Below are 21,956 nucleotides of genomic sequence, written 5' to 3'. Positions count from 1 at the left end.
GAAAAGAACTACAGTGATGTTTCCCAAATTGACAGGCTTAATACTCAATCTGAGAAACATGACTCAAATCCAGAACAGCTAACTTGGGCTGGGCCAAGGAGGGATGACCCAAGCGAAAATGCCACTGAAGAGGAGATACACTAGCACTCAATATAGCAGATGGAGGATGATGAGAGGTCTCAGTGTCCAAAAAGTATAAGCCATCCTTCTCATGCCCCGAACCAATCATCCTTTTGGTCTGGAGGTCCTGCAAAACACATGAAGTAAGAGAAAAGGTTATCGAACAATGGAGAGCTTGAGTCAATTGGCTAACAGAAAGCAAATTAAATGGAAATTTAGGAACATAAAGACCAGAAGGTAAAGAAAGGGATAGAGTGGGATGAAGAGGACCTTGACCACAGACAGGTCGAGAAGATCCATCAGCAAGTATAATGGTATGATCAACAGGTCTAAGAGTATCAAAAAGAAAGGAATTACCAGAGACATGGGAACTAGCACCAGAGTCTAGGAGTCAAGGCTAAGGGGACTTAGCCACACATGCAATATTTACCTGAACTAGCCATGGTAGCAGTAGAGGATGAAGGTAGACTAGGCTGGAGAGACTGGACAAGAGCAGTAAGCTCAATAATCTGAGTAGTGAGTGTCTCATAAGAATTAATCGGAAAAGCATCCGAGCCAGTGGACAACAAGGAAGACTGTGAGGATGGGACATCCATAACCTGATGGACATGATTAGGTTTGCCATATTTTGCCTACACCAAGATTCAGTATGACCCTGGGAATCACAATGAGTACACTTGTGATCACCACGTGTACGAGAACTAGGTCCACTACTACCTCCACCACAGAAACCACCACGCGAGCCACCACTACGAGAGCCCCGTGAACAAGAATAAGAGCCCCGGGAACCAGATGAACCATGAAAACCCCCGCAAGTAGACCCATGATTACTTCTACTAGAAACCAATGCAGAAGATGATAAAGTGGATTGTGCTTGTCCCAATGAAGAGCGTAACAACCTAGAATAGGCATTGGCAGCAGAAGGTAGAGTCTCACTAGTAAGAATCTGATCCTTGAACCCTTTCAACTCAGGATTTAAGCCAGAAAGTGAAGAAGCCATCATAAACTCCTTCCAATGTTGCTTCTGCTTGTTCACATCAGTAGTGAAAGGTCGATGCTGCAGTAATTGATCCCACAAAGTCTTGAGACTACTATAATAATCAGGGAGAGACCGGCCAGATTGACGCATAGCAAAAATCTGTTCATATAACTCATAGATCCGAGAGACATTACTTTGATTTGAAAAAGACTTGGCAAGGGAGTCCCAAATGTCCTTAGAGGTATCACAAAATTTCACGGTAATAGCAACATGTGGTTCCAGACTATGCCAAATTCAACCCATAACACAGGAATCCTCACTATACCAATCATCATAAGCTTTATCATTAGTATGAGGGAATTCGCTAATGAAGCAGGACTTCTTCTTACCACGTAAGAAAATTTTGACGGCGTGGGCCCAAGCCAAATAATTGGCACCATTCAATTTCTTAGTAGTGATAGATTTAGGCGTGTCATCATCCTTACCCATAGGTATAGCCTTAGCCTCAATCTCAACCATAATGATCAATCACACAAAATTCTCAACACGAGCATGAAAGGGGCAAAATACTTGCAAATAGCCAATACCCACAACCAGCACCAACAATCACCAATATAGACACAGAACTACCTCAGAAAAACAAAAATCCACAGCAAAAATAGGCAAGAGTGAGGAGAACACTAGTCTGCCAACCAAATTTGGACCCAAATTAGACCAACACGCCAACTCAACAGCAGAAATCAATAAATACAGAACAAATATCCCTTGCTAGAAGGATCTCAGCCCTTATATAGTAACTTTCAATAGGTAGAAATGAAGAAAATAGTGCTGCTGGACCAGAAATAGGCAATAATCAAACAAAACATCAACCCAACAGTAGTAAAACCACAAATTAAGATCAAGGACCCCTAGGGTTGGTATTTTCGGCTCCTAGGGTAGAGATTCCAGCAAGAAAAAACAACAAAAAGCAATCCCAATAGCAGATTTGAAAAATAGCCCCAAAAAACATGAAATACTTTCAAAAATAAAAAAATTTCACAAAAATCACCATAAATCTCAGGAGGCAATTTCGAGTCTAGGGATGAAGGACCCGTCCATAGAGTGCTTACGTCACGCTGACGTCATCGTACGGCTGATGACATCAGCACGTCTCGGTCACCTCAGATCGATCTCTTGAGTCTGTAGAAACCTTTCTGATGAAGAATAGATTGCTCTGATACCAAGTTAGAATGTAAAATAAAGGAATTTAGGGTTGGGATTTAGGAGGAAGAAGAAGAAGAGGAAAGATAAATTTTATATATATTGAATAATCATTGTGCCTCAACTTTACATCAGTCAAATATATATACAAATTCTAACATAGCAATATGACCATCGTACCCTTAACTTAAGTAAATATTAACAAGACAACAAAAGAATAAAATAAAGTATTCTAACAATACACATTTGTTTTTTCTTGGTTCCAACTACTTGCAGCCATTTAGAAATACAACCTTGCTTCATACACCCAATGGGGGTCGCGCCCCCAGTGACGTGGTGCGCCCCCACTGGTCGGAAATCAAAAAAAAAAAAGAAAAAAGAAAAACTGTTTTTCCCGGACCAACCCCCAGCTGACACCTCACTGGGTGTCACCCCCAGCTGGGGGTAGGAAGCATTTTTCTTAGAAATATCCCTGTAAGAGCATTTATTATAAATTTGTCAGGGCTCTTAATTATAGGGTTAAGGATTGAAGTCCTTAGATGTTTTATTTGATTTTGCATGCGTGTTGAACTACATACAAATGACTGTAGTTTTGCTGTCATAAATTATTGTTAGTATTTTTTTTATTTTTATATGGGTTTTTCCCTGCCTTAGATCTGCAACTACCCATTTACGACTCGTGGAATTCTAATGGGACATATTGCTTTCGGCTATCAGAATTTTCAGGTCAGTCATGTTCTATGAGGTAAATTTTTCTGGTATCATTCTTTTATGATTTGGTTTGCGCTTAGTAAAACAACATCCAATTAGTACACATTAATGTGTGTTTGGGAGGGGAAAGATTGGTTTGAACTCAGTAAATACAAAAAATTAAAAATTGATTTGGTTTACACTTGGATGATTGACTGCAGGTGACAGACACACCTGGTCTACTAAGGAGACATGATGGTAAGACACGTGTGATACTACGTTTTTCTTGTATTTGTATAGACGTATGTAGCATGTCTCTACGTTCTACTTCACACTTGATTGTAAGATACTTAATAGTATTTTTTTCTCTAGTATTTGTAAATAAGCATGTGGCATAAAATGTCTCTTTGCATTTTAAAGTACATAGGATGAATTTATATGTAGCATTTGTTTTGCAGTTTAAATTTCTACTGAGAAATTTTATTTGGTGACTTGAAAGAACTAGCTTCATGTTGACATAATGGAACTTGCTAAAGCAAGTTGTCTTCACAAGAAATAAAAATGAAAAAATATATATTATATTGCAACATTGTAGGTGCATGGATTTGGGTTTCTTATGTGGCAAGCCATCATAAGGCATGAGCTAAACTAGATTTTCTTGGCCAGATTTGCTTTGTTGCACAACTCTGCTCTACCAGTTCCACTTGGCTAGATTTGCTCGGATAGCTCACTTTTGCTTCACTAGATCTAGTTGGCTAGATCCGCTCACGCTGTGTAACTATCGAGTCATGATTGTTTTGAATAGCTTGATATACATTGTTGGGTCTATTTCCTAATAACTTAGGTTTTTGGAAAAATTGGTAACTTAACATAATATCATAACAGAGCTCTGATTGACAGAGGTCTTGAGTTCAAGTCTCTCTATTGACATTTGGTATTCGGTCCCCGTTTGATTTCTTCTTCTTGGTTTGGTTGTCTGCTTCTCTTTCTGTTTGGTTCTTTGTTTGTCTCTCTAAGTGCAAGACGAGTTGCACGTGAGGGAGGGTGTTAAGTAGTTTAATATACATTGTTGGGCTCATTTCCTAATAGCTTAGGCTTTTGGAAAAATTCATAACGTAACAGATTGGAACGAAAACCTGAATCTATCATGCATGCCTTGGTTGAGAACAGGGCCAAGGAACCCTGGGGTTGGTGCCTCAGTCATAGGACACCCGAGTGACTCGTGATCTTGCGTAGGATCACTAAAGGACTTGTGGATTGACGGTCAGAGCTTAGGGATCCTCAAAGTTGCTTGGCCTACTCCCTCGGGAGTCGGGATGGCTCCACTTCGGCCAACTTTAGGCAAGAAGAGAGAGAGGCTTCCACAAGAAGACAAGACCAGATGTTGACCAAGGCATCTGACACCTCGTAAGATGTAACACACCTATTCACTGAGCCACCTCAAAGAGTGTATCATGCCTACTCACACCTACTCATTCTCTCTCTCTCTCTCTCTCTCTCTCTCTTTCTCTCCACTTTAAGGGTAGCTCAACTTTCTCCCTCTCCACTTCTGGTGGTCTGACGCCATCTCAATGCCTACCATGATTCTTAGAGGGCACATGGTTTACCCACATTATCAACAATCATCAACAATTGTTTTTCAAGGTGACTTTGTAGTATCTTGAGAACAATGTTAACAAACTAAAAAAATGCAACTAGTTTCAAATGCATTCCTAATTGGATCGGGTTACTATAGCATAACAAAAAATACCAACATGGAGTCAAGTTTGTTCTTGAGTTAAAAACTTTTGGCCAACGTTTGGGTTGAATTTTGAATTCATGCTTCATCAGATATCATCGCCTACTAAGTTTTATTTGTGCTACTTGTACAAACGTTACTGATATGATAAAAGACATGTATAATGGAGTTGTGACAACAATTAGATCACCTACAGGATAAAGCATTGAATTTCCAATCATTGTAAAGTTGTATTTAAGGTTAACTTTGAGTTTGTATCTATTTTCTTGTCATGGATGAATTAATTAAACATATGCAAGATGATGTCTCATGGTATATGTTGTTCGCAAATGACATTTGCTCCAGTGGATGAAATTAATGAAGGAATTAATGATATGATAAAAGACATCTATAATGGAGTTGTGACAACAATTAGATCACCTGCAGGATAAAGTATTGAATTTCCAGTCATTGTAAAGTTGTATTAGAAGAGAGTTATAAAATATTGGCTTACCCTAATTTGGGTGAGACCATGTCTATATATAATCAATACAAGATACATGGAAAAAGGAATTAAATAATTGCACAATCAAACCCTAAAATTAAATTCCTAAATTAAATATACAATATTCCATATTCCAACACTCCCCCTCAAGCTGGATCAAAGATGTCAACCAACCCTAGGTTGCTAATGGAAGATCGAAGTAGGGATGGTTCTACAGATTTGGTGAAGATGTCGGCAGTCTGATCAGAAGATGGAACAAATGAAGGAGATACAATGCTAGCTCGAACCTTTTTCCGGATAAAATGAATATCAACCTCAATATGCTTAGTACGCTCATGAAGCACAGAGTTAGAGGCAAGTAAGATGGCAGACTTATTGTCACAAAATAACTTAGAGGAATTATTCTCCTCAAAGCCTAACTCAGTAAGAATGGACCGAAGCCATAGTAACTCACATGTCCCATGAGCCATGACGCGGTATTCAGCTTCAACAGATGATCGAGAAACAACCGCCTGTTTTTTGCTTTTCCATGACTGAAGATGGGTACCAAGGAAGGTGCATACCCCAGAAGTGGAACGTCTATCAATCAATAAACTGGTATAGTCTGCAACAGTAAAACAAGACAATCCTGTCTGAATCCCACCATTAAAGAATAAACCTAAACCTGGACATGACTTGAGATATCTTAAGATGTGGTGAACAGCATCAAGGTGAGCAGTACGAGGTGAATGCATAAATTGACTAACCACACTTGCAACAAATGTTAAATCTGGTCGTGTATTAATCAAATAGATCAAAGGTCCTACCAATCTCTGGTAGCGAGTTGGATCAGAAAGCAACTCACCAGACTCAGCCGAAAGTTTCAAATTTGGATCCATAGGAGTAGAGGCAGGCTTGCACCCCATCATACCGGTGTCCCGAAGAAGATCCAAAGTATACTTCCGTTGGGACAATGATATCCCACTGCGAGAACGAGCTACTTCAATCTCCAAGAAATATTTGAGAGGACCCAAGTCGTTGATGTCAAAAACTCGACTAAGCTCCTGTTTTACCTTAGCAATACCAATGGTGTCATTTTCTATAAGGATGATATCATCCACATCGACTAGTGGGCTGACGACGAATGAAGCATGAATGGTCGGAGTGACACTGAGTAAAATCCATGGATAGGATACTTAGAAAATATGAAGAAGAAGAACTCCGAAAAATATGAGGAAGAAGGAATATATTTCAGTTATATTCAAAACTTCTTATCTTACAAGACTAAATGACACTCCTTATATAGGAGATATTACAAACATCATCATAACCCATTATATGCCACTTACATATTATATATTACCACTATCTACCACTATCATATTATATACATGCCACTATCTACCACCAACACCACTATCATATTCTATACATGCCACTATCTACAACCAACACCACTATCATATTCTATACATACCACTATCTACCACCAACACCACTATCATATTCTATACATGCCACTATCTACCACCAACACCACTATCATATTATATGCATGAAAACAATTTCCAGCACTCCCCCTCAAGCTGGTTTGAAGATATCTTCCATAGCCAGCTTGCTAGTCAGCTTATCAAATTGCTTCTTGTGTAGTCCCTTCGTTAGCACATCAGCTAATTGTTCACCTGTTGGAAGGTAGGTCATACAGATTATGCCAGCATTGATTTTCTCCTTGATGAAATGTTTATCCACTTCTATATGTTTGGTGCGATCATGTAGAACTGGATTATGAGCTATAGATATAGCTGCTTTGTTGTCACAATAGACCTTCATAGGTGTCGGGTGAGAAAGCTTTAATTCTTCAAGAATTCTTTTAATCCACATTACTTCACAGATTCCATGGGCAACAGCTCTGAACTCTGCTTCTGCACTACTTCTAGCTACCACATTCTGTTTTTTACTCCGCCAAGTAACTAGGTTCCCACCTACAAAGGAGCAGTATCCGGATGTTGATCTCCTGTCTGTAACACTTCCTGCCCAGTCTGCATCTGTGTATACTTCAACTTGAAGATGTCCATGTTTCTTGAATAGTAAGCCTCTCCCTGGAGTTCCTTTCAAATATTTTAAGATCTTATAAACGGCCTCAAAGTGCTCTGCCCCTGGTGAGTGCATGAACTGACTTACCATGCTGACTGCAAAGGCAATATCAGGCCGCGTATGAGACAAGTAAATCAATTTCCCTACAAGTCGCTGATATTGTTCTCTCTCTTTGACTTCTTCAGCCTTAGCAGCTTGTAGCTTCAAGTTAGGCTCGATCGGAGTCTCCGCCATCTTACAACCAAGCATACCTGTTTCTCCAAGGAGATCAAGAACATATTTTCTCTGATTAACGAATATACCTTCCTTGGATCTTGCAAATTCCATTCCGAGGAAATACTTGAGGGCTCCCAGATCCTTAATGTGAAATTCTTTTGCGAGTTTCTCTTTGAGGGCTGCTAACTCTGCTTCATCATTACCAGTTAAAATGATGTCATCAACATAAACAATCAAAATTGCAATTTTACTGTTTTTTGAATGTTTATAAAATATTGTGTGATCTGCTTGACTCTGCGAGAAGCCACAACTGATAACTGCCTTCCCAAAGCGTTCAAACCACGCTCTTGGTGATTGTTTGAGTCCGTATAATGACTTGTTCAATCTGCATACTCTGTCACTTCCAAGTCTCTGCTCAAATCCCGGCGGTAGGCTCATGAACACCTCCTCTTCAAGATCACCATTGAGAAATGCATTTTTAATGTCAAGTTGATGTAGAGGCCAATCTGAATTTACTGCAAGAGATAACAGTACTCTGATGGAATTTATTTTAGCAACAGGAGCAAACGTCTCCTGATAGTCGATCCCATAAGTTTGAGTGAAGCCTTTAGCTACCAGTCTCGCCTTGTATCTCTCAACGCTTCCATCTGCGTTACATTTTATCGTAAACACCCATTTACACCCAACTGTTTTCTTGTCTTTGGGTAGATCAACTATCTCCCAAGTACCACTTCTCCTTAAAGCATTCATCTCCTCCATGACTGCTAATTTCCAATTCGGATCATCCAATGCTTCCTGTATATTCCTTGGAACAAACAAGTGTGAAATCCTAGATGTGAAAGCTCTATGGTTTTTAGACAGTCTTTGATAGGAGAGGTAATTTGCAATAGGATGTTTAATGCAATTTCGGACACCTTTCCTAATTGCTATAGGTACATCAAGGTCGGAAATAGAAGGAATAGGATTACCTAAAATTTCGATGCCAGAACTCGGGTGGACATTCGGGTCATTAGGATGGACATTCGGGTCATTATTCCTCAGATGAAATCGCTTCCTAGTATAAACCTGAAGCTCAGGATTTAGATCATTTTGTAGTACTTCTCCCCCTAAACAAGAATCTTCTTGACTAGGCACCATAGAACTTGGTTCTCCTAAGTGATCATTATCAGACAGATGTGGTTTTTGTGTAGGATAAATGACATTGGGGAGCGGGATAGAAATATCCCAAAAACGGTCTTCTACTCCACTTGTCTCCCCCTGAAGAGAAGTGTTGGGGAAATAGGATTTTGTTTCCACAAATGACACATCCATACTCACATGAAATTTCTTGTTTTGAGGATCGAAGCACTTATACCCCTTTTTGTTTGAGGAATAACCCAAAAAAACACATTTTATAGCACGGGGGTCAAGTTTTGAACGAAATTGACTGGGAACATGAACATAGGCAGTACATCCAAAAACTTTGGCGGGTAAATCAGAAAACAACCTCGTGTCAGGAAAAAAAGTTTTGAGACAATCAAAAGGTGTTTTGTATCTTAACACCTTTGTAGGCATCCTGTTTATCAAATAAGAGGCTGTTAAAATTGCTTCACCCCATAAATATTTAGGAACATGCATGTAAAACATTATAGCACGTGCTACTTCAAGTAGATGTTTATTTTTTCGTTCTGCAATGCCATTTTGTTGAGGGGTATCCCGACATGTAGATTGATGAAAAATCCCATTTTTTTCCAAAAACTCACCCAACTGCTCATTGAAATATTCTGTTCCATTATCAGAATGTAAAATACCAATTTTGGTGTGAAATTGGTTTTCAATCATATTGTAAAAATTTGTGAATAAATTTTTCACGTCAGATTTTTTATTCATCAAATAAATCCAACATAAGCGGGTATGGTCATCAATAAATGTAACAAACCATCTTTTACCAGAAAGAGTAGTGATTTTAGAAGGGCCCCAAACATCACTATGAATCAAATAAAAAGGTTGTGAAGCCTGGTAAGGTTTTGGCAAATAAGTAGAGCGATGAAATTTTGCAAAAATGCAACTTTCACAATGAAAAGAAGAACAATCAATCCCTTTAAATAATTCTGGAAATAAATGTTTCAGATAAAGAAAACTAGGATGTCCTAGCCTATAGTGCCATAGCATTATTTTTTCTCGAACAGAGATTGAACTGGTACTATTAAAGCTCTGAGCTTTTTTATTACTAACAGGTACTTCATCAAAGTAGTAAAGACCTTCAAGCATCCTAGCACGCCCAATCATCATCCCCGAGTTCTGGTCCTGAAATTCACAATGGGATTCAAAAAATGTAACACGACAATTAGAATCCTTAGATAGTTTACTGACAGACAAAAGGTTACAGGCTAAGTTGGGGACGTGAAGAACAGCATTGAGATTAATTTTCTCAGTTAGTTTAATAAATCCTTTTCCTGCAATAGGTGAAAAACTACCATCGGCTATTCTGATTTTGTCATGACCAGAACAAGGGAAGTAGGTACTAAATAAATGGGAAAAACTAGTCATGTGATCGGAGGCACCGGAATCTATGATCCATGGAGAGAAGTTTAGGCAAGAGAAGGCTTTAGGATTTCTACCTGTTTGTGCCAACAAAACACTAGGAGTACCGGTTGAGGAGTTGGATTTTATCAGCTTTAAGAGTTGATCAATCTGCTCTTTGTTGAAGGGACCTGAATCGGCTTCATTAGCGGTAGGAAAGCCACGATTCTTCTCTCCTTGTTTGCTGCTTTTCCAGTTGACAGGTTTGCCATGAATCTTCCAACACGTTTCGCGTGTATGGCGAGGCTTGTTGCAAAAATCACACCAGACCCGTGGCTTATCATCAAACCTGCGCTGGTAATTTGCAGCCTTGTTGGCCGCAGCATCGCTAATTAAAGCAGAAATTTCAATTGATTCACCATTACCTTTTTTCTTAAGCATGACGCTCCTTCGGCTCTCTTCCCTTCTGACTTCAGCAAATACTTCGCCAATGGATGGGAGAGGAGGTCTGCCAATAATTCTTCCTCGCACTTCATCGAACTCAATGTTGAGGCCGGCAAGAAACTTGTAAATACGGCTGTCTTCCACAGTTTTCTTGTGGTGGTTGCAGTCGTCAACCGATTTCCATTCGTATGTGTTGAAGATGTCAAGATCCTGCCACAACCTTTTCAACGAATTGAAATATTTGGTGACGGAATCATCTCCTTGACGAATCTCTCCCAACTTCAAAGTTAATTCGAAAACTTGAGATTGATTTCCTAGGTCAGAATACATCTGACTAACATTATCCCACAATTCTTGTGCAGTAGTATAGCACATGTAATTAGAGCTTATATCCTCCTCCATGGAATTGACCAACCATGTCATAACCATGGAGTTTTCAGCGTCCCAATTGTCGAACAACGGATCATTAACAGCAGGAGCCTTCTTGTCACCAGTGATGTAACCGATCTTTCCTTGCCCACGGATATACATCCGGACAGATTGTGACCAGCGGAGAAAATTATCACCATTTAGGCGGATGGTGGTGATTTGGACAGAGTGAGAGTTGGACGTTTTCACCGGAATGGCAGCGGCAGGGGTTGAAGTGGTTCCGGACGTGACTTCCGACATGGCTATGACGGTTTTAGGGCTGCTGTGTTTTTTGTTGCTCTGATACCAACTTAGAAAATATGAAGAAGAAGAACTCCGAAAAATATGAGGAAGAAGGAATATATTTCAGTTATATTCAAAACTTCTTATCTTACAAGACTAAATGACACTCCTTATATAGGAGATATTACAAACATCATCATAACCCATTATATGCCACTTACATATTATATATTACCACTATCTACCACTATCATATTATATACATGCCACTATCTACCACCAACACCACTATCATATTCTATACATGCCACTATCTACAACCAACACCACTATCATATTCTATACATACCACTATCTACCACCAACACCACTATCATATTCTATACATGCCACTATCTACCACCAACACCACTATCATATTATATGCATGAAAACAATTTCCAGCAAGGATAACAGAGCTGAAATAATGGAACCATGCATGAGGAGATTGCTTCAAGCCATAGAGAGACTTATGCAGACGACAAACCTTGCCAGCATACTCCTCCTCAGCCCGAAACCCGGGTGGAGGATCCATGTAGATCGTCTCAAGTAAGTCCCTATGGAGAAAGGCATTATTGACATCAAGTTGATGAAGGTGCCAAGAAGAGGCAGCCAAGGAAATAAATAAACGAACAGTGGTCAATTTAGCAACCGGCACAAACATAGCCCCAAAGTCCTTGCCAGGAACTTGTGTAAAGCCCTTAGCAACAAGATGAGCCTTATAGCGGTCCACTGTACCATCAACCAAGTATTTGATAGTAAAACCCACTTGCACCCAACAGTTGTCTCAACAGAAGGTAAAGAGACAAGATCCCAAGTGTGATTATGCTCCAAAGCAGCCATTTCAGTTTGCAGAGCGGCAACCCATTGGGGATTCTGGAGAACCTTAGACACAGACCGCGAGATAGAGACCGACTCAAGTTGGCCAAGAAAAGACCGATGAGAAGCTAAAGGGCGTCATAACATAAAAACTGGGAAATAGGGTGATTAGTACTACTAAACCAACGAAACCGATTAGGGGCACGGTGTTCACGGGTTGGATACCGGAAAGGAGCTGGAGAGGGAATAGTAGAGGGTGTACCTTAGCTTGAGGACGAAGAAGATGCTGGAGGGGGCAGAGCACGAGGGTGACGAGAGTATGTCTGTAATGGCAAAGGACTAGCAGGTGCAGATATAGGTGGTGATGAGGAAGGAGCAAAGGAATCAATGATAGGAACAGGGCGAGCACTCGGTGACACAGCAAGAGGCGGTGCACGCGAGGTGGAATCCTGAAACACAGGGTTACAACCCAAAAATGATATAGCTTCGCAAAATGTGACATCCATAGAATGATAAAAACTACGAGACAATGGATCATAGCACCTATAGCCTTTCGAGAGAGCGGAATAGCCCAAGAAGATGCATTTAAGAGACTTGTTATCTAACTTGGTCCGAGTTGGACTACGATCCTGAACAAAACAAGTACAACCAAACACACGAGGCACAAGAGGAAATAACACAGTATCTAGTCGAAGTAATTGAAAAAGGGCCAACCCATGAACAATCCGACTAGGTGTCCGATTAATGAGGTAAACAGCAGTAAGCATAGCCATATGCCAGTAGGACTTAGGGACATTCATCCCACAAAGAACACACCAGACAATAGACATAATATGACGGTTTTTACGTTCAACAATCCCATTTTGTTCAGGGGTGTAAGTACAAGTGAGTTGCTGCAAAATTCCCTGCTGATTAAGTTGTGAGCGAAATGAATCAGAGATGTACTCCCCCCCATTATCAGAATGAACATTGCATACAACGGTGTGGAATTGGGTTTTGACCATTTGGAGAAATTGAATAAAAAGTGGAAGCACATCAGACTTCTTTTTAAGTAAATAAACCCAAGTACATGTAGAATGGTCATTTATGAAAGTTACATAATAGCGATGCCCAGAAAAAGCCAAAAGAGGAGAAGGACCTCAGATATCAGAGTGAATAAGGTCAAACATACAGGAGACACGATACATGCGAGGAATATAAGAAGTACGAGTATGTTTAGACAGTTCACAAACAACACAATGAAACTGATGATCCTTGTAAGCTTTATTAAGTGACGGAAAAACTAAACATAAATAATTAAAGTTTGCATGTCCTAAACGAGCATGCCACAAGGCAAAAGTTTGAAAAGAAAACACATAGGAAGACGACTCAGATAACACAACTGCTTGCAGGCTAGAAGTGGTAGGATGAGAAGGGGGTGGGTCTCCGAAGTAGTATAGCCCGTCGAGTTCAAACCCCCTGTCAAAATCTTCTTCGAAGTCAGGTCTTGTAATAAACAATGAGTAGGTAAGAAAATAACATCACAATGAAGGTTTTTAGCAAGGTGACTCACAGAGAGAAGATTATAAGCAAAATGGGGGCACATCTAAGACAGAAGTAAGTGTAATATTAGACGACAAAGAAACATTACCCTTATGTTGGACATGTGAAATAGACCCATTAACAAGACATACAGTCTGAGCAGTAGTAGAAACAGGAGAGGATAAATAAGAAAACTCACCGTTCATATGATTATTGGCCCCAGAATCCAATACCCAAGTAGGTGCAGTGCGAACATGATGGGCTGTAGGAGTACCTGCAGCGAGTGTAGCAGTGGAAGGAACACTTGGAGACATGGTAGTGAATGAACCAAGTTGCTCTTGAAGGCCACCAATCTGAGATTGAAGCTGATGAAGATCAATAGGATGAGTTGGATGAGGAGTACTAGAGGTGTCTGCAATAACAACAGTATGGGGAGAGCTTGAAGGGCGTGTCCTTGCAAAGCGTTGCTTCAACTCAGGATGAAGCTTGAAGCACCGTGCTTGGACATGACCAGCTGCACCACAATGGTGACAAATAACCTTGTTACTAGAAGCACGAGAACTAAACTTGGCAACAAGAGCCTTCTGATCTGAAATGGAAGATGAGGCAGGAACAGAGGAAGGAAGCGGAGCCACCGGTTAAATCAATCGACGACGCTCCTCCTCACTGTCAATAGTAGCAAAAGCCTCGTATAAGGATGGCATAGGTGATGTGTTCAAAATCTGAATACGAAGAGACTCGAATTCAGGTTTTAAACCCATCAGATATTGTTAAGTGTGCTGGCGAGCAAGACGAGCAGACACAATAGAAGCGGCAACAGCTGGAAAATCGCTCAATGACTTATACTGTGTTGACTCCTCCCAGCGAGACTGAAGATACCCAAAAAATTCAGCAACGGTAAAACCCAAAACTTCCTGAGAGGCATGAGAAATATCTTGATAGAGCTCGAAAATCCTAGTATCATTGTGGGCATGTGCGTACATCTGGGTAAGAGCACTCCACAACCGAGGAACTGTATCACAGTACATAAACATGTTGTAGATGCGTTCTTCCATAGAGTTGAACATCTAACCAAGTAAGGTGCAATTGTCAATATCCCATTGAACCCACTTAGGATCATCAGCGGGAGGTTGTATCTCGGTTTCCAGAAGCCATCCAGATTTGCCTCTACCCCCAAGGTAGAGACGTATAGACTGACTCCAAGCCGCAAAGTTGCGACCATTGAGCAACACACTAGTAATCCGATGAACCGGAACATGGGAGGCCAAGGAAACATCTGAACGAGGCATAATGCTCTGAGTTTGTGTAACAAAGTCAGACATGCTGAAACACCACGAAGTCGAAGTAGCGGCGCCACATAAAAGAGATGCTACCGAACACACCGGTAGCCTAACACAACAGAAAATCAAACTAGAAAGTGTTTACCACATTAGCACATGAAGCCTAGAAGGGTAAAGAGAGAAGAACAACACCCAGGACGGGAAGCCGCACTAGACCCAAGGCAGGGAGGGCCTAGTCAGCACCTAAGGAAGCTGCGGCAGTGAGGAAAAGGGATTGCTGAGGGGCTGAGAAGGAAGAGGAAAACTTTTGGCTGGGTGGAGGGAAGAAGAAGGGTTGTCGGGTGGCTGGGTAGGTGGTTTAGGACTGCCGACAATAGAAGACAAGGGTGATGGGTGGCTAGGGTTTGGCTCTGATACCAAGAAGAGAGTTATAAAATATTAGCTTACGTTAATTTGGGTGAGACCATGTCTATATATAATCAATATAAGATACATGGAAAAAGGAATTAAATAATTACACAATCAAACTCTAAAATTAAATTCCTAAATTAAATATACAATATTCCATATTCAAACAATATTTGAGGTTAACTTTGACTCTGTATCTATTTTCTTGTCATGGATGAATTAATTAAACATATTCAAGATGATGTCTCATGGTATATGTTGTTCGCAAATGATATTTGCTCCCGTGGATGAAATTAATGAAGGAATTAACATTAAAATTAGAAAACTGGAGAGAAGTAATACAGTCAAAAGAATTTTAAATTAGTAGAAATAAACCTGAATATATGGCATGTAATTTTAGTGACATTAGAAGTAGAAATAATGGAGAAGTGAAGATTGAAAATAAGTAGATAACAAATAGTGAACATTTTTGTTACCTAGGATTGTTTGTTAAGGCACTGAAGTTTTTTAAATTAATTTTGTGACACAGTCGCACAACGTTTCAAAGGTGCATATAAGTTGCTGGATAGGAAGGCAATTAGCTCCTATTTATGAGTTCGTTGAACGGTGCCATTTTAAATCCGTATCAAGATTTTTGCCTAATCTGTTATAGCTCCATTCCTAATGATAATTTGGGTCTTCAAAATTGTACTGTAATTATGGACCACTGATAAAATGTCAGTGCCATAGTTGTTAGGTTGCATGTAAGTTACTGTTATACATTGAGGCTGTGTTGGTTTTTTCACTTTTTGGTCTGCATATTTTTTCACTTTTTGGTCTGCATATTTCTCTCTCTTTGCCATGATATCAATATAGCACTCTCTTTCTTGTTTGAATATACAGATGACAGGAACAATTTGGAAAAGTTGACGCTTGCTGTCCTCTCACATTTGCCAACTGCTGTACTATATGTTCATGACCTTTCTGGTGAATGTGGGACCTCAGCTTCTGATCAGGTATTGTTCGCGTGTGTAACTTTTGAGTGAGTCAATGTAACTCATTAAACATCATGTGGTGTGGTTTAAGTAATCCTTTGGATGTTGGTTCACTCTTAGTGGGTTAACAATCATAGATAGGTGGTGGTTTGGATGAAGAATGGTATAAGCTAAGAAGCATGGATATGGATATGGATGAGGATGCGGATACAGATACGGATGCAAATACGAGACATGGCGATTTCAAATAAATGGGGACATGAGAATAAAATATGTTTTCATATATTTTTATTTGCTATCTAGATTAATATTACACCAACAAACAATCAATATTAATATAAACTAACACTAATTCTATTTTTTTTATATAAAAAAAATACTTTTAAATTAACACTTATAGTTTATATATTTTCTTATGGAGGATTCATTAAGTATTTAAATCTAAGAAACGAAATAATAAACATTCAATATTCATCAAAAGCACTGGATAAAATGAGAAAAAAGACAACTAGGCATGTCCTTAGTGTGTTCCCGAAGTGTCTCCAGCGTGTCCCCTAAAAATAAATTAATTAAATAAGGGGACATGCCATGTGTGTCCCATACGTGTCCCCGAAGTGTCCATGTGTCCCTGAAGTGTCCATGTGTCTGACACGGATACGGCACTTGTTTTGAAGTGTCGGTGCTTCATAGGGTATAAGTGCTTTGCTTCATGCCAGGACTGTCCAAAATAATGTCTTGTTTAGGTTTCATTGTGTACACATCACCTGCAACCACATGCATGACACTAAGGCTGTGTTTGTATCATGGATTTGGATAGGGAAAGGAAAATGTGAGGGAAATGTAAATGAAATATAAGCTAAATTTTCTCTCCATTGCCCTTGCCTTTTCCTTTCCCTTCCAAATCTCTACCAAAATCCACGATCAACCTAAAGGAAATGAAGGACAACACATGTAGATGTGAACATAAACATTTTGTTTTCTTTTCTGCACATTAGGCTATGCTTGGATTTTGTTTCATTTCATATTTTTCTTATATGTACATTGAATGCTTAATTTCTTATTTTTTTCTACTCTTTAGAAAGAACACTAAGTAAAGGGAAAAGAATAGTTGAATCACTTTGGATTGCTATAAATGTTGCATTTTAGAATGAAAGTGATCATGTTTCAGAACTTACATTCCAAAATCTTGTTAAGAATATTTGGTTTTTTTTGATAACTTTGTGCAAACTCTTATGTTATGTCATTGCTGGGAAGATTGATGAAATGAAATGAAAACATGGAATCTTTTAACAGGTTGAGGTGGGTATGGAAGCCTAATGATTCCAAGTTCTGTTTCGTATGTATAAAATTCTTAATGAAATAGTTAAAAGGATTGGTTGTCCTAATTTCATCTCTGATCATTTTCTTTAAGCTGGAAAATTCTCATTTAACTTGTCGCATTTTTTTTTTCTTCCTTTCCCCGCATTATTTTTGGAAGTATCATTGATGGGTCTCTGATAATGGATGATGCAGTTTGTCATATACAAGGAAATAAGAGAGAGGTTCAGTAGCCATCTTTGGATTGATGTTGTTTCGAAGTGTGACTTGCTTCAAGAATCACCTGTCATTTTCATCACAGAAGATAGCAATGCTGATCATCTTGAGCTGGCAAGGTATCGGAAAATGGGACCTGATGGAGCCATTCATGTGTCAGTAAAGAGTGAAGCAGGGCTCAATGAGGTTGCCATTCTATAACCCTTTTTTCTCTGAACTTGAATTATGTATTTGTTGTTTTATGGTAAACGGGACCTTGCTTGCCTGCGTTTATCATGCATTGGATCTAACTGGCCATACTAATTTTAGTGTGTTCCATAATAACACATTTAAGGGAAAACAATTGTAGTGTACCATCACAACACAACAAATCTAAGGGAAATGGCTCAGCTGTCCTATCTTGTCAGGATCTGGAATGAGTCTGTAGAGGGAATACCAAGTTGGGTTGTTCATATTCCTCCAAATATGTGCCACCTGTTACATCATATATGCATGTGAAAATTTCTAACATATTATTCATTAATTATTCATTATCTAACATATTAGTCATTTTAATTATTCATTATTCATTATCTAACATATTATACCAAGTTGGGTTTTTCAAATGAATCACTAATTATTCATTATCTTACATATTAGTCATTTTAATTGTTCAATAAGTCACTAATTATTCAGGGTCATTTTGGTGCTATGAACCTCAAAAAAAATAAAATAAAAATTCTCTTTTTGACCTATGAACTTCTAGGTGTATAAAATTCTTAAATCATGTATCTTTATTTAAATGACAAATAATATAAATATTAAAACATCAGGAAATAGAAGGCATTAATTTCAAAAAATTTAACAGAAAAATAGGACAAAGGCTGAAAGAAAGAATAGATAAACGAAATATGAAGCAAATAATGGTTGTTTTTATCAAATAAGAAACATAACTCTGATACACATCCAAAATAAATTAAAAAATAAAAATAAATTTCTTTGTACTTTTAATAGTCCCTAGTGTAGGTAGTAGTTGACCCGTGGTCAAACGGTCACTAGGGAGTGGAATCACAGACACTGAGAGCAAAGAGAATGTTCGGGTGAGAGACAAAGCAGTCTATTAGAGAGAGAGAGACACGAACATCGTAAACACAGAATGGAGTGTGGAGTTTAGAGATGACCTCTCTAACCTTCTGTGCCAAAAAGTTCTTATGATGTATGGGATACTACCTCCTATTTATAGGAGGATCACATGATCCATAACAAATTTTGTGGATATTTTGGAATACTATTAGCATATGCCTGCTTGTGTCTCAGTGTATCAATCTATTTGGATTTACCTTGATCCTGAGCAACCGTATAGGAGGCTTTATGGTGCAGTCTCTCTCTCTCTCTCAAATGGACCAGCCAAGAGCAGTGTCACCTGTAGGGTGACATACTACTGAGCGACACCTCCGTCTCTAGTCACCAAGCCACATGATCCCATAGTGATGTGGCACTACCTTGAAGAGCTCAGCATACACCATAGTCCCCCCTTTGACTTGGGTATTGAGAGATTGGTGTGGGCAACCTACCGCTGCGGGTATGGAAGTCATGCATGACATAGATTCCTTTATGGGATGAGCCCACTTTCCCGAGTAGATTACTCAGACACTGTTGTGGGGGTCCCAATGTATGTCGTTGGTCTTGTTAGGATTAGTCTACCCACGTGATAAAGATGGGTCCCATTCAATTATTAGGTTGGTTTATACATATATTTGGGTTAGAATAGTAGAGTCCAAAATCCTATGAAGCACGGGTACTCCAAAAATGGTGCCGTACTCGTACCGGGTACTTACCGGGTGCTGGTACGCGTACCGGTACGGCTGCACGCGTACCGGATACGGCAAACAGTGTCTCGGTACGTTTGGGAGAACTGGTACGGCTTGGGTACGCCGTGGGTACGCCGGGGTACGGCAGAACTCAGCTGTTCCGAACACAGAAGAGAAGAAACAGAGAAGAGAGGAGAGAAGAGAGGAGTACCTGGTTTGAAGCTCCGACGGCTCCGACGACCTTCGATCGACCTCGACGACCTTCGATTGACCTTTGACGACCTCCGACGACCTTCGCCTTCTCTTTCTCTCTCTCTCTCTCACTTCGCCTCTTTCTCTCCTCTCTCTTCGACTCTGTTTCTCTCTTCGACTCTGTTTGAAACCTAGATATAGATATTATATATAGATATATATATATATATAGTATAAATTATAATTTATATTATATTATTATAACTTTTTATTTTTTTATTATATATTTTTATTTATGTTTTTATAAATTATACTTATATATGTGTATGATATGTTTTTATTTATATATTATATATATAGCCTTTATAAATTATTTAAAAAAATAGATCAAAAAAATTAATAAATTAGAACACAAAAATTAATAATCAATCATACTTATATAATGTTAATAATCAAAAAAATTAATTAGAACAAAATTATAAAAATTAATTAGAACAAAATTAATAATCAATCATACTTTTTAGTTTTGATATTTAATTTTAATTTGTAGGTTGGATCTTTTAACCATAATTATAAAAAAAAAAAAAAAAAAAAAAAAAAAAAAAAAAAATCGGCGTACTGCAGCCGTACCCGTATCCTACTTTTTTGAGGTTTTGCCGTATCGACGTACCCGCACTCGTACCCGTACCGTACTCGTATCCGCACCCGTGCTTCTTTGCCAAAATCTATTAGGAATGTGTAAGATTTGGTTTACCTAATTGAATGGAACTAAGATTCTTATGAGTAAACTATTATAAATAGTCATGTGGACTACAAGATTTCTTTGAGAGATATTGAGAGATTGAGGTGAGGGAAAAAACAGAGATGTAAGGGGTGAGAAAAAATACCGTGCGTGGGCACAGGGTGAGCTACGGCTTGACTACCCTTGAGCATGGGGTTTGGATAGTGGTGTGAGTTTTGAGTATTTTGGCTATTTCACATGTATTCTCTAGTTTATACATAGTGAAAACTCGCTCTCCCGTAGATGTAGGCAATTTGGGCTGAACTACGTAAATCTATGTGATTCTTTTTTTTTTTGGTGTGTGCGTGGATGTGCTTTCGTTTGTGTTGGTGAGATGTGGAATAAATCCCTATAGGTCTGACATGTACAGGACACATCATGCAGCTCATGTGGAGTCAGGGATATCCACCCTGAGAATGGCTTATGCTTCATTTCTTGATGACATTCCTTGATGTTTTGATCACTAAAATAAATTTTGAATTTTCACTCCATGTTCATTGTTGTAAAATTTTCATGACCGGTGGCTTCCCAATTCATCTAACATCTAACGTGGAACAATTGTTTATACTTTGCAGCTGAAGGATAGAGTGCATGAGCTGCTGGTTTTGCAGTCAGCGCTGATCAAAAGTGAAAACAGCAACCAAGAAAACCAAGAAAATCAAGTTGTTCCTAAAAAATCGTTTGTTTAATGATGAAAATACCAACTTTTGGCTAAAAATTGTTACAAAAAGTGGAAAATTATCATTGCAAACAGACTATCCAAGAACATGGCAACTTGGTTGAAACTCGGACGCAGGCTAATGAACTGGTTCAACCTCTGCTCGGTAATGCCAATACTTGCATGATGGTTCGAGTTCTCCTTATGCAGCAGAATCGATGACAGGGCATTGAGGTAAGGTTTATACATATCTTAGCATGTCAGAAGTTTTGGTTTGTCTGGGGATCTTATTTTATTTTTAGCACAATTATACAGAAAGGGTGTCAGGTTATGCAGCATTTTAGTGGCCTTATTTTGGCATTGTGGAGGATTAAAAGAATGATTTATGATTATGTCAAATATTTAGACATTAAGAGTACTTCAAGGTAAGTTGAAAATTTGTTTCTAGCATCAATGATTCAGTGGAATTAACAACATTGCTGGTTGTGGTAGGATGTGAGTATTATAGGCTGATTTTGTGGAAATAATGCCATTTGATCTGTCTTCCTCCCATGTTTGATTGGCTGATTAGGTTGGCTGGAGTTATGAGTATAGAGTGGATTAAGTGATGAGATAACTATTGTGGTGGTATTAATTGGTTGAAATTAAATCTATGAAATTATGTAAAATTCTCATTATATAAAAGTGACTTTACCCACTAATAAAGTTTGATTATTTATCAAAAAAAAAAAAATAAATAAATAAAATAAAAGTGACTTTTAAGTTTTTGTAAAGTAGAGGTGATAAAATCTTTTCGCCTCAAATCCCGTGGGATTGAATTAGCAATCACACCCCTCATGGGAATGCTATTTCCACCCTTGGAGG

The 21,956-nt window shown here is 38.8% G+C and overlaps 1 protein-coding gene across 8 annotated transcripts in view; it reads left to right on the top strand.

Moving 5' to 3' along the window:
• The window catches only part of PDE318 (P-loop containing nucleoside triphosphate hydrolases superfamily protein), a 35,651-nt gene extending 14,083 nt beyond the window's left edge, over nucleotides 1-21,568 (top strand). For all 8 annotated transcript variants that reach the window (XM_082916358.1, XM_028269596.2, XM_028269597.2 and 5 more), the window contains 5 exons: nucleotides 2,954-3,025; nucleotides 3,211-3,247; nucleotides 16,047-16,159; nucleotides 17,651-17,857; nucleotides 21,010-21,568. In XM_082916358.1, coding sequence (XP_082772484.1) covers nucleotides 2,954-3,025; nucleotides 3,211-3,247; nucleotides 16,047-16,159; nucleotides 17,651-17,857; nucleotides 21,010-21,123 — 543 coding nt within the window. In that variant the 3' untranslated portion in view covers nucleotides 21,124-21,568. The remainder of the gene's footprint in view (nucleotides 1-2,953; nucleotides 3,026-3,210; nucleotides 3,248-16,046; nucleotides 16,160-17,650; nucleotides 17,858-21,009) is intronic.
• The last annotated feature ends 388 nt before the right edge of the window (nucleotides 21,569-21,956 follow it).

Source organism: Camellia sinensis, chromosome 2 (assembly GCF_055761805.1).
Source record: "Camellia sinensis isolate YWXY chromosome 2, ASM5576180v1, whole genome shotgun sequence".
Classification (NCBI taxonomy): domain Eukaryota; kingdom Viridiplantae; phylum Streptophyta; class Magnoliopsida; order Ericales; family Theaceae; genus Camellia; species Camellia sinensis.
This window is presented reverse-complemented; position numbering and strand designations above follow the sequence as displayed.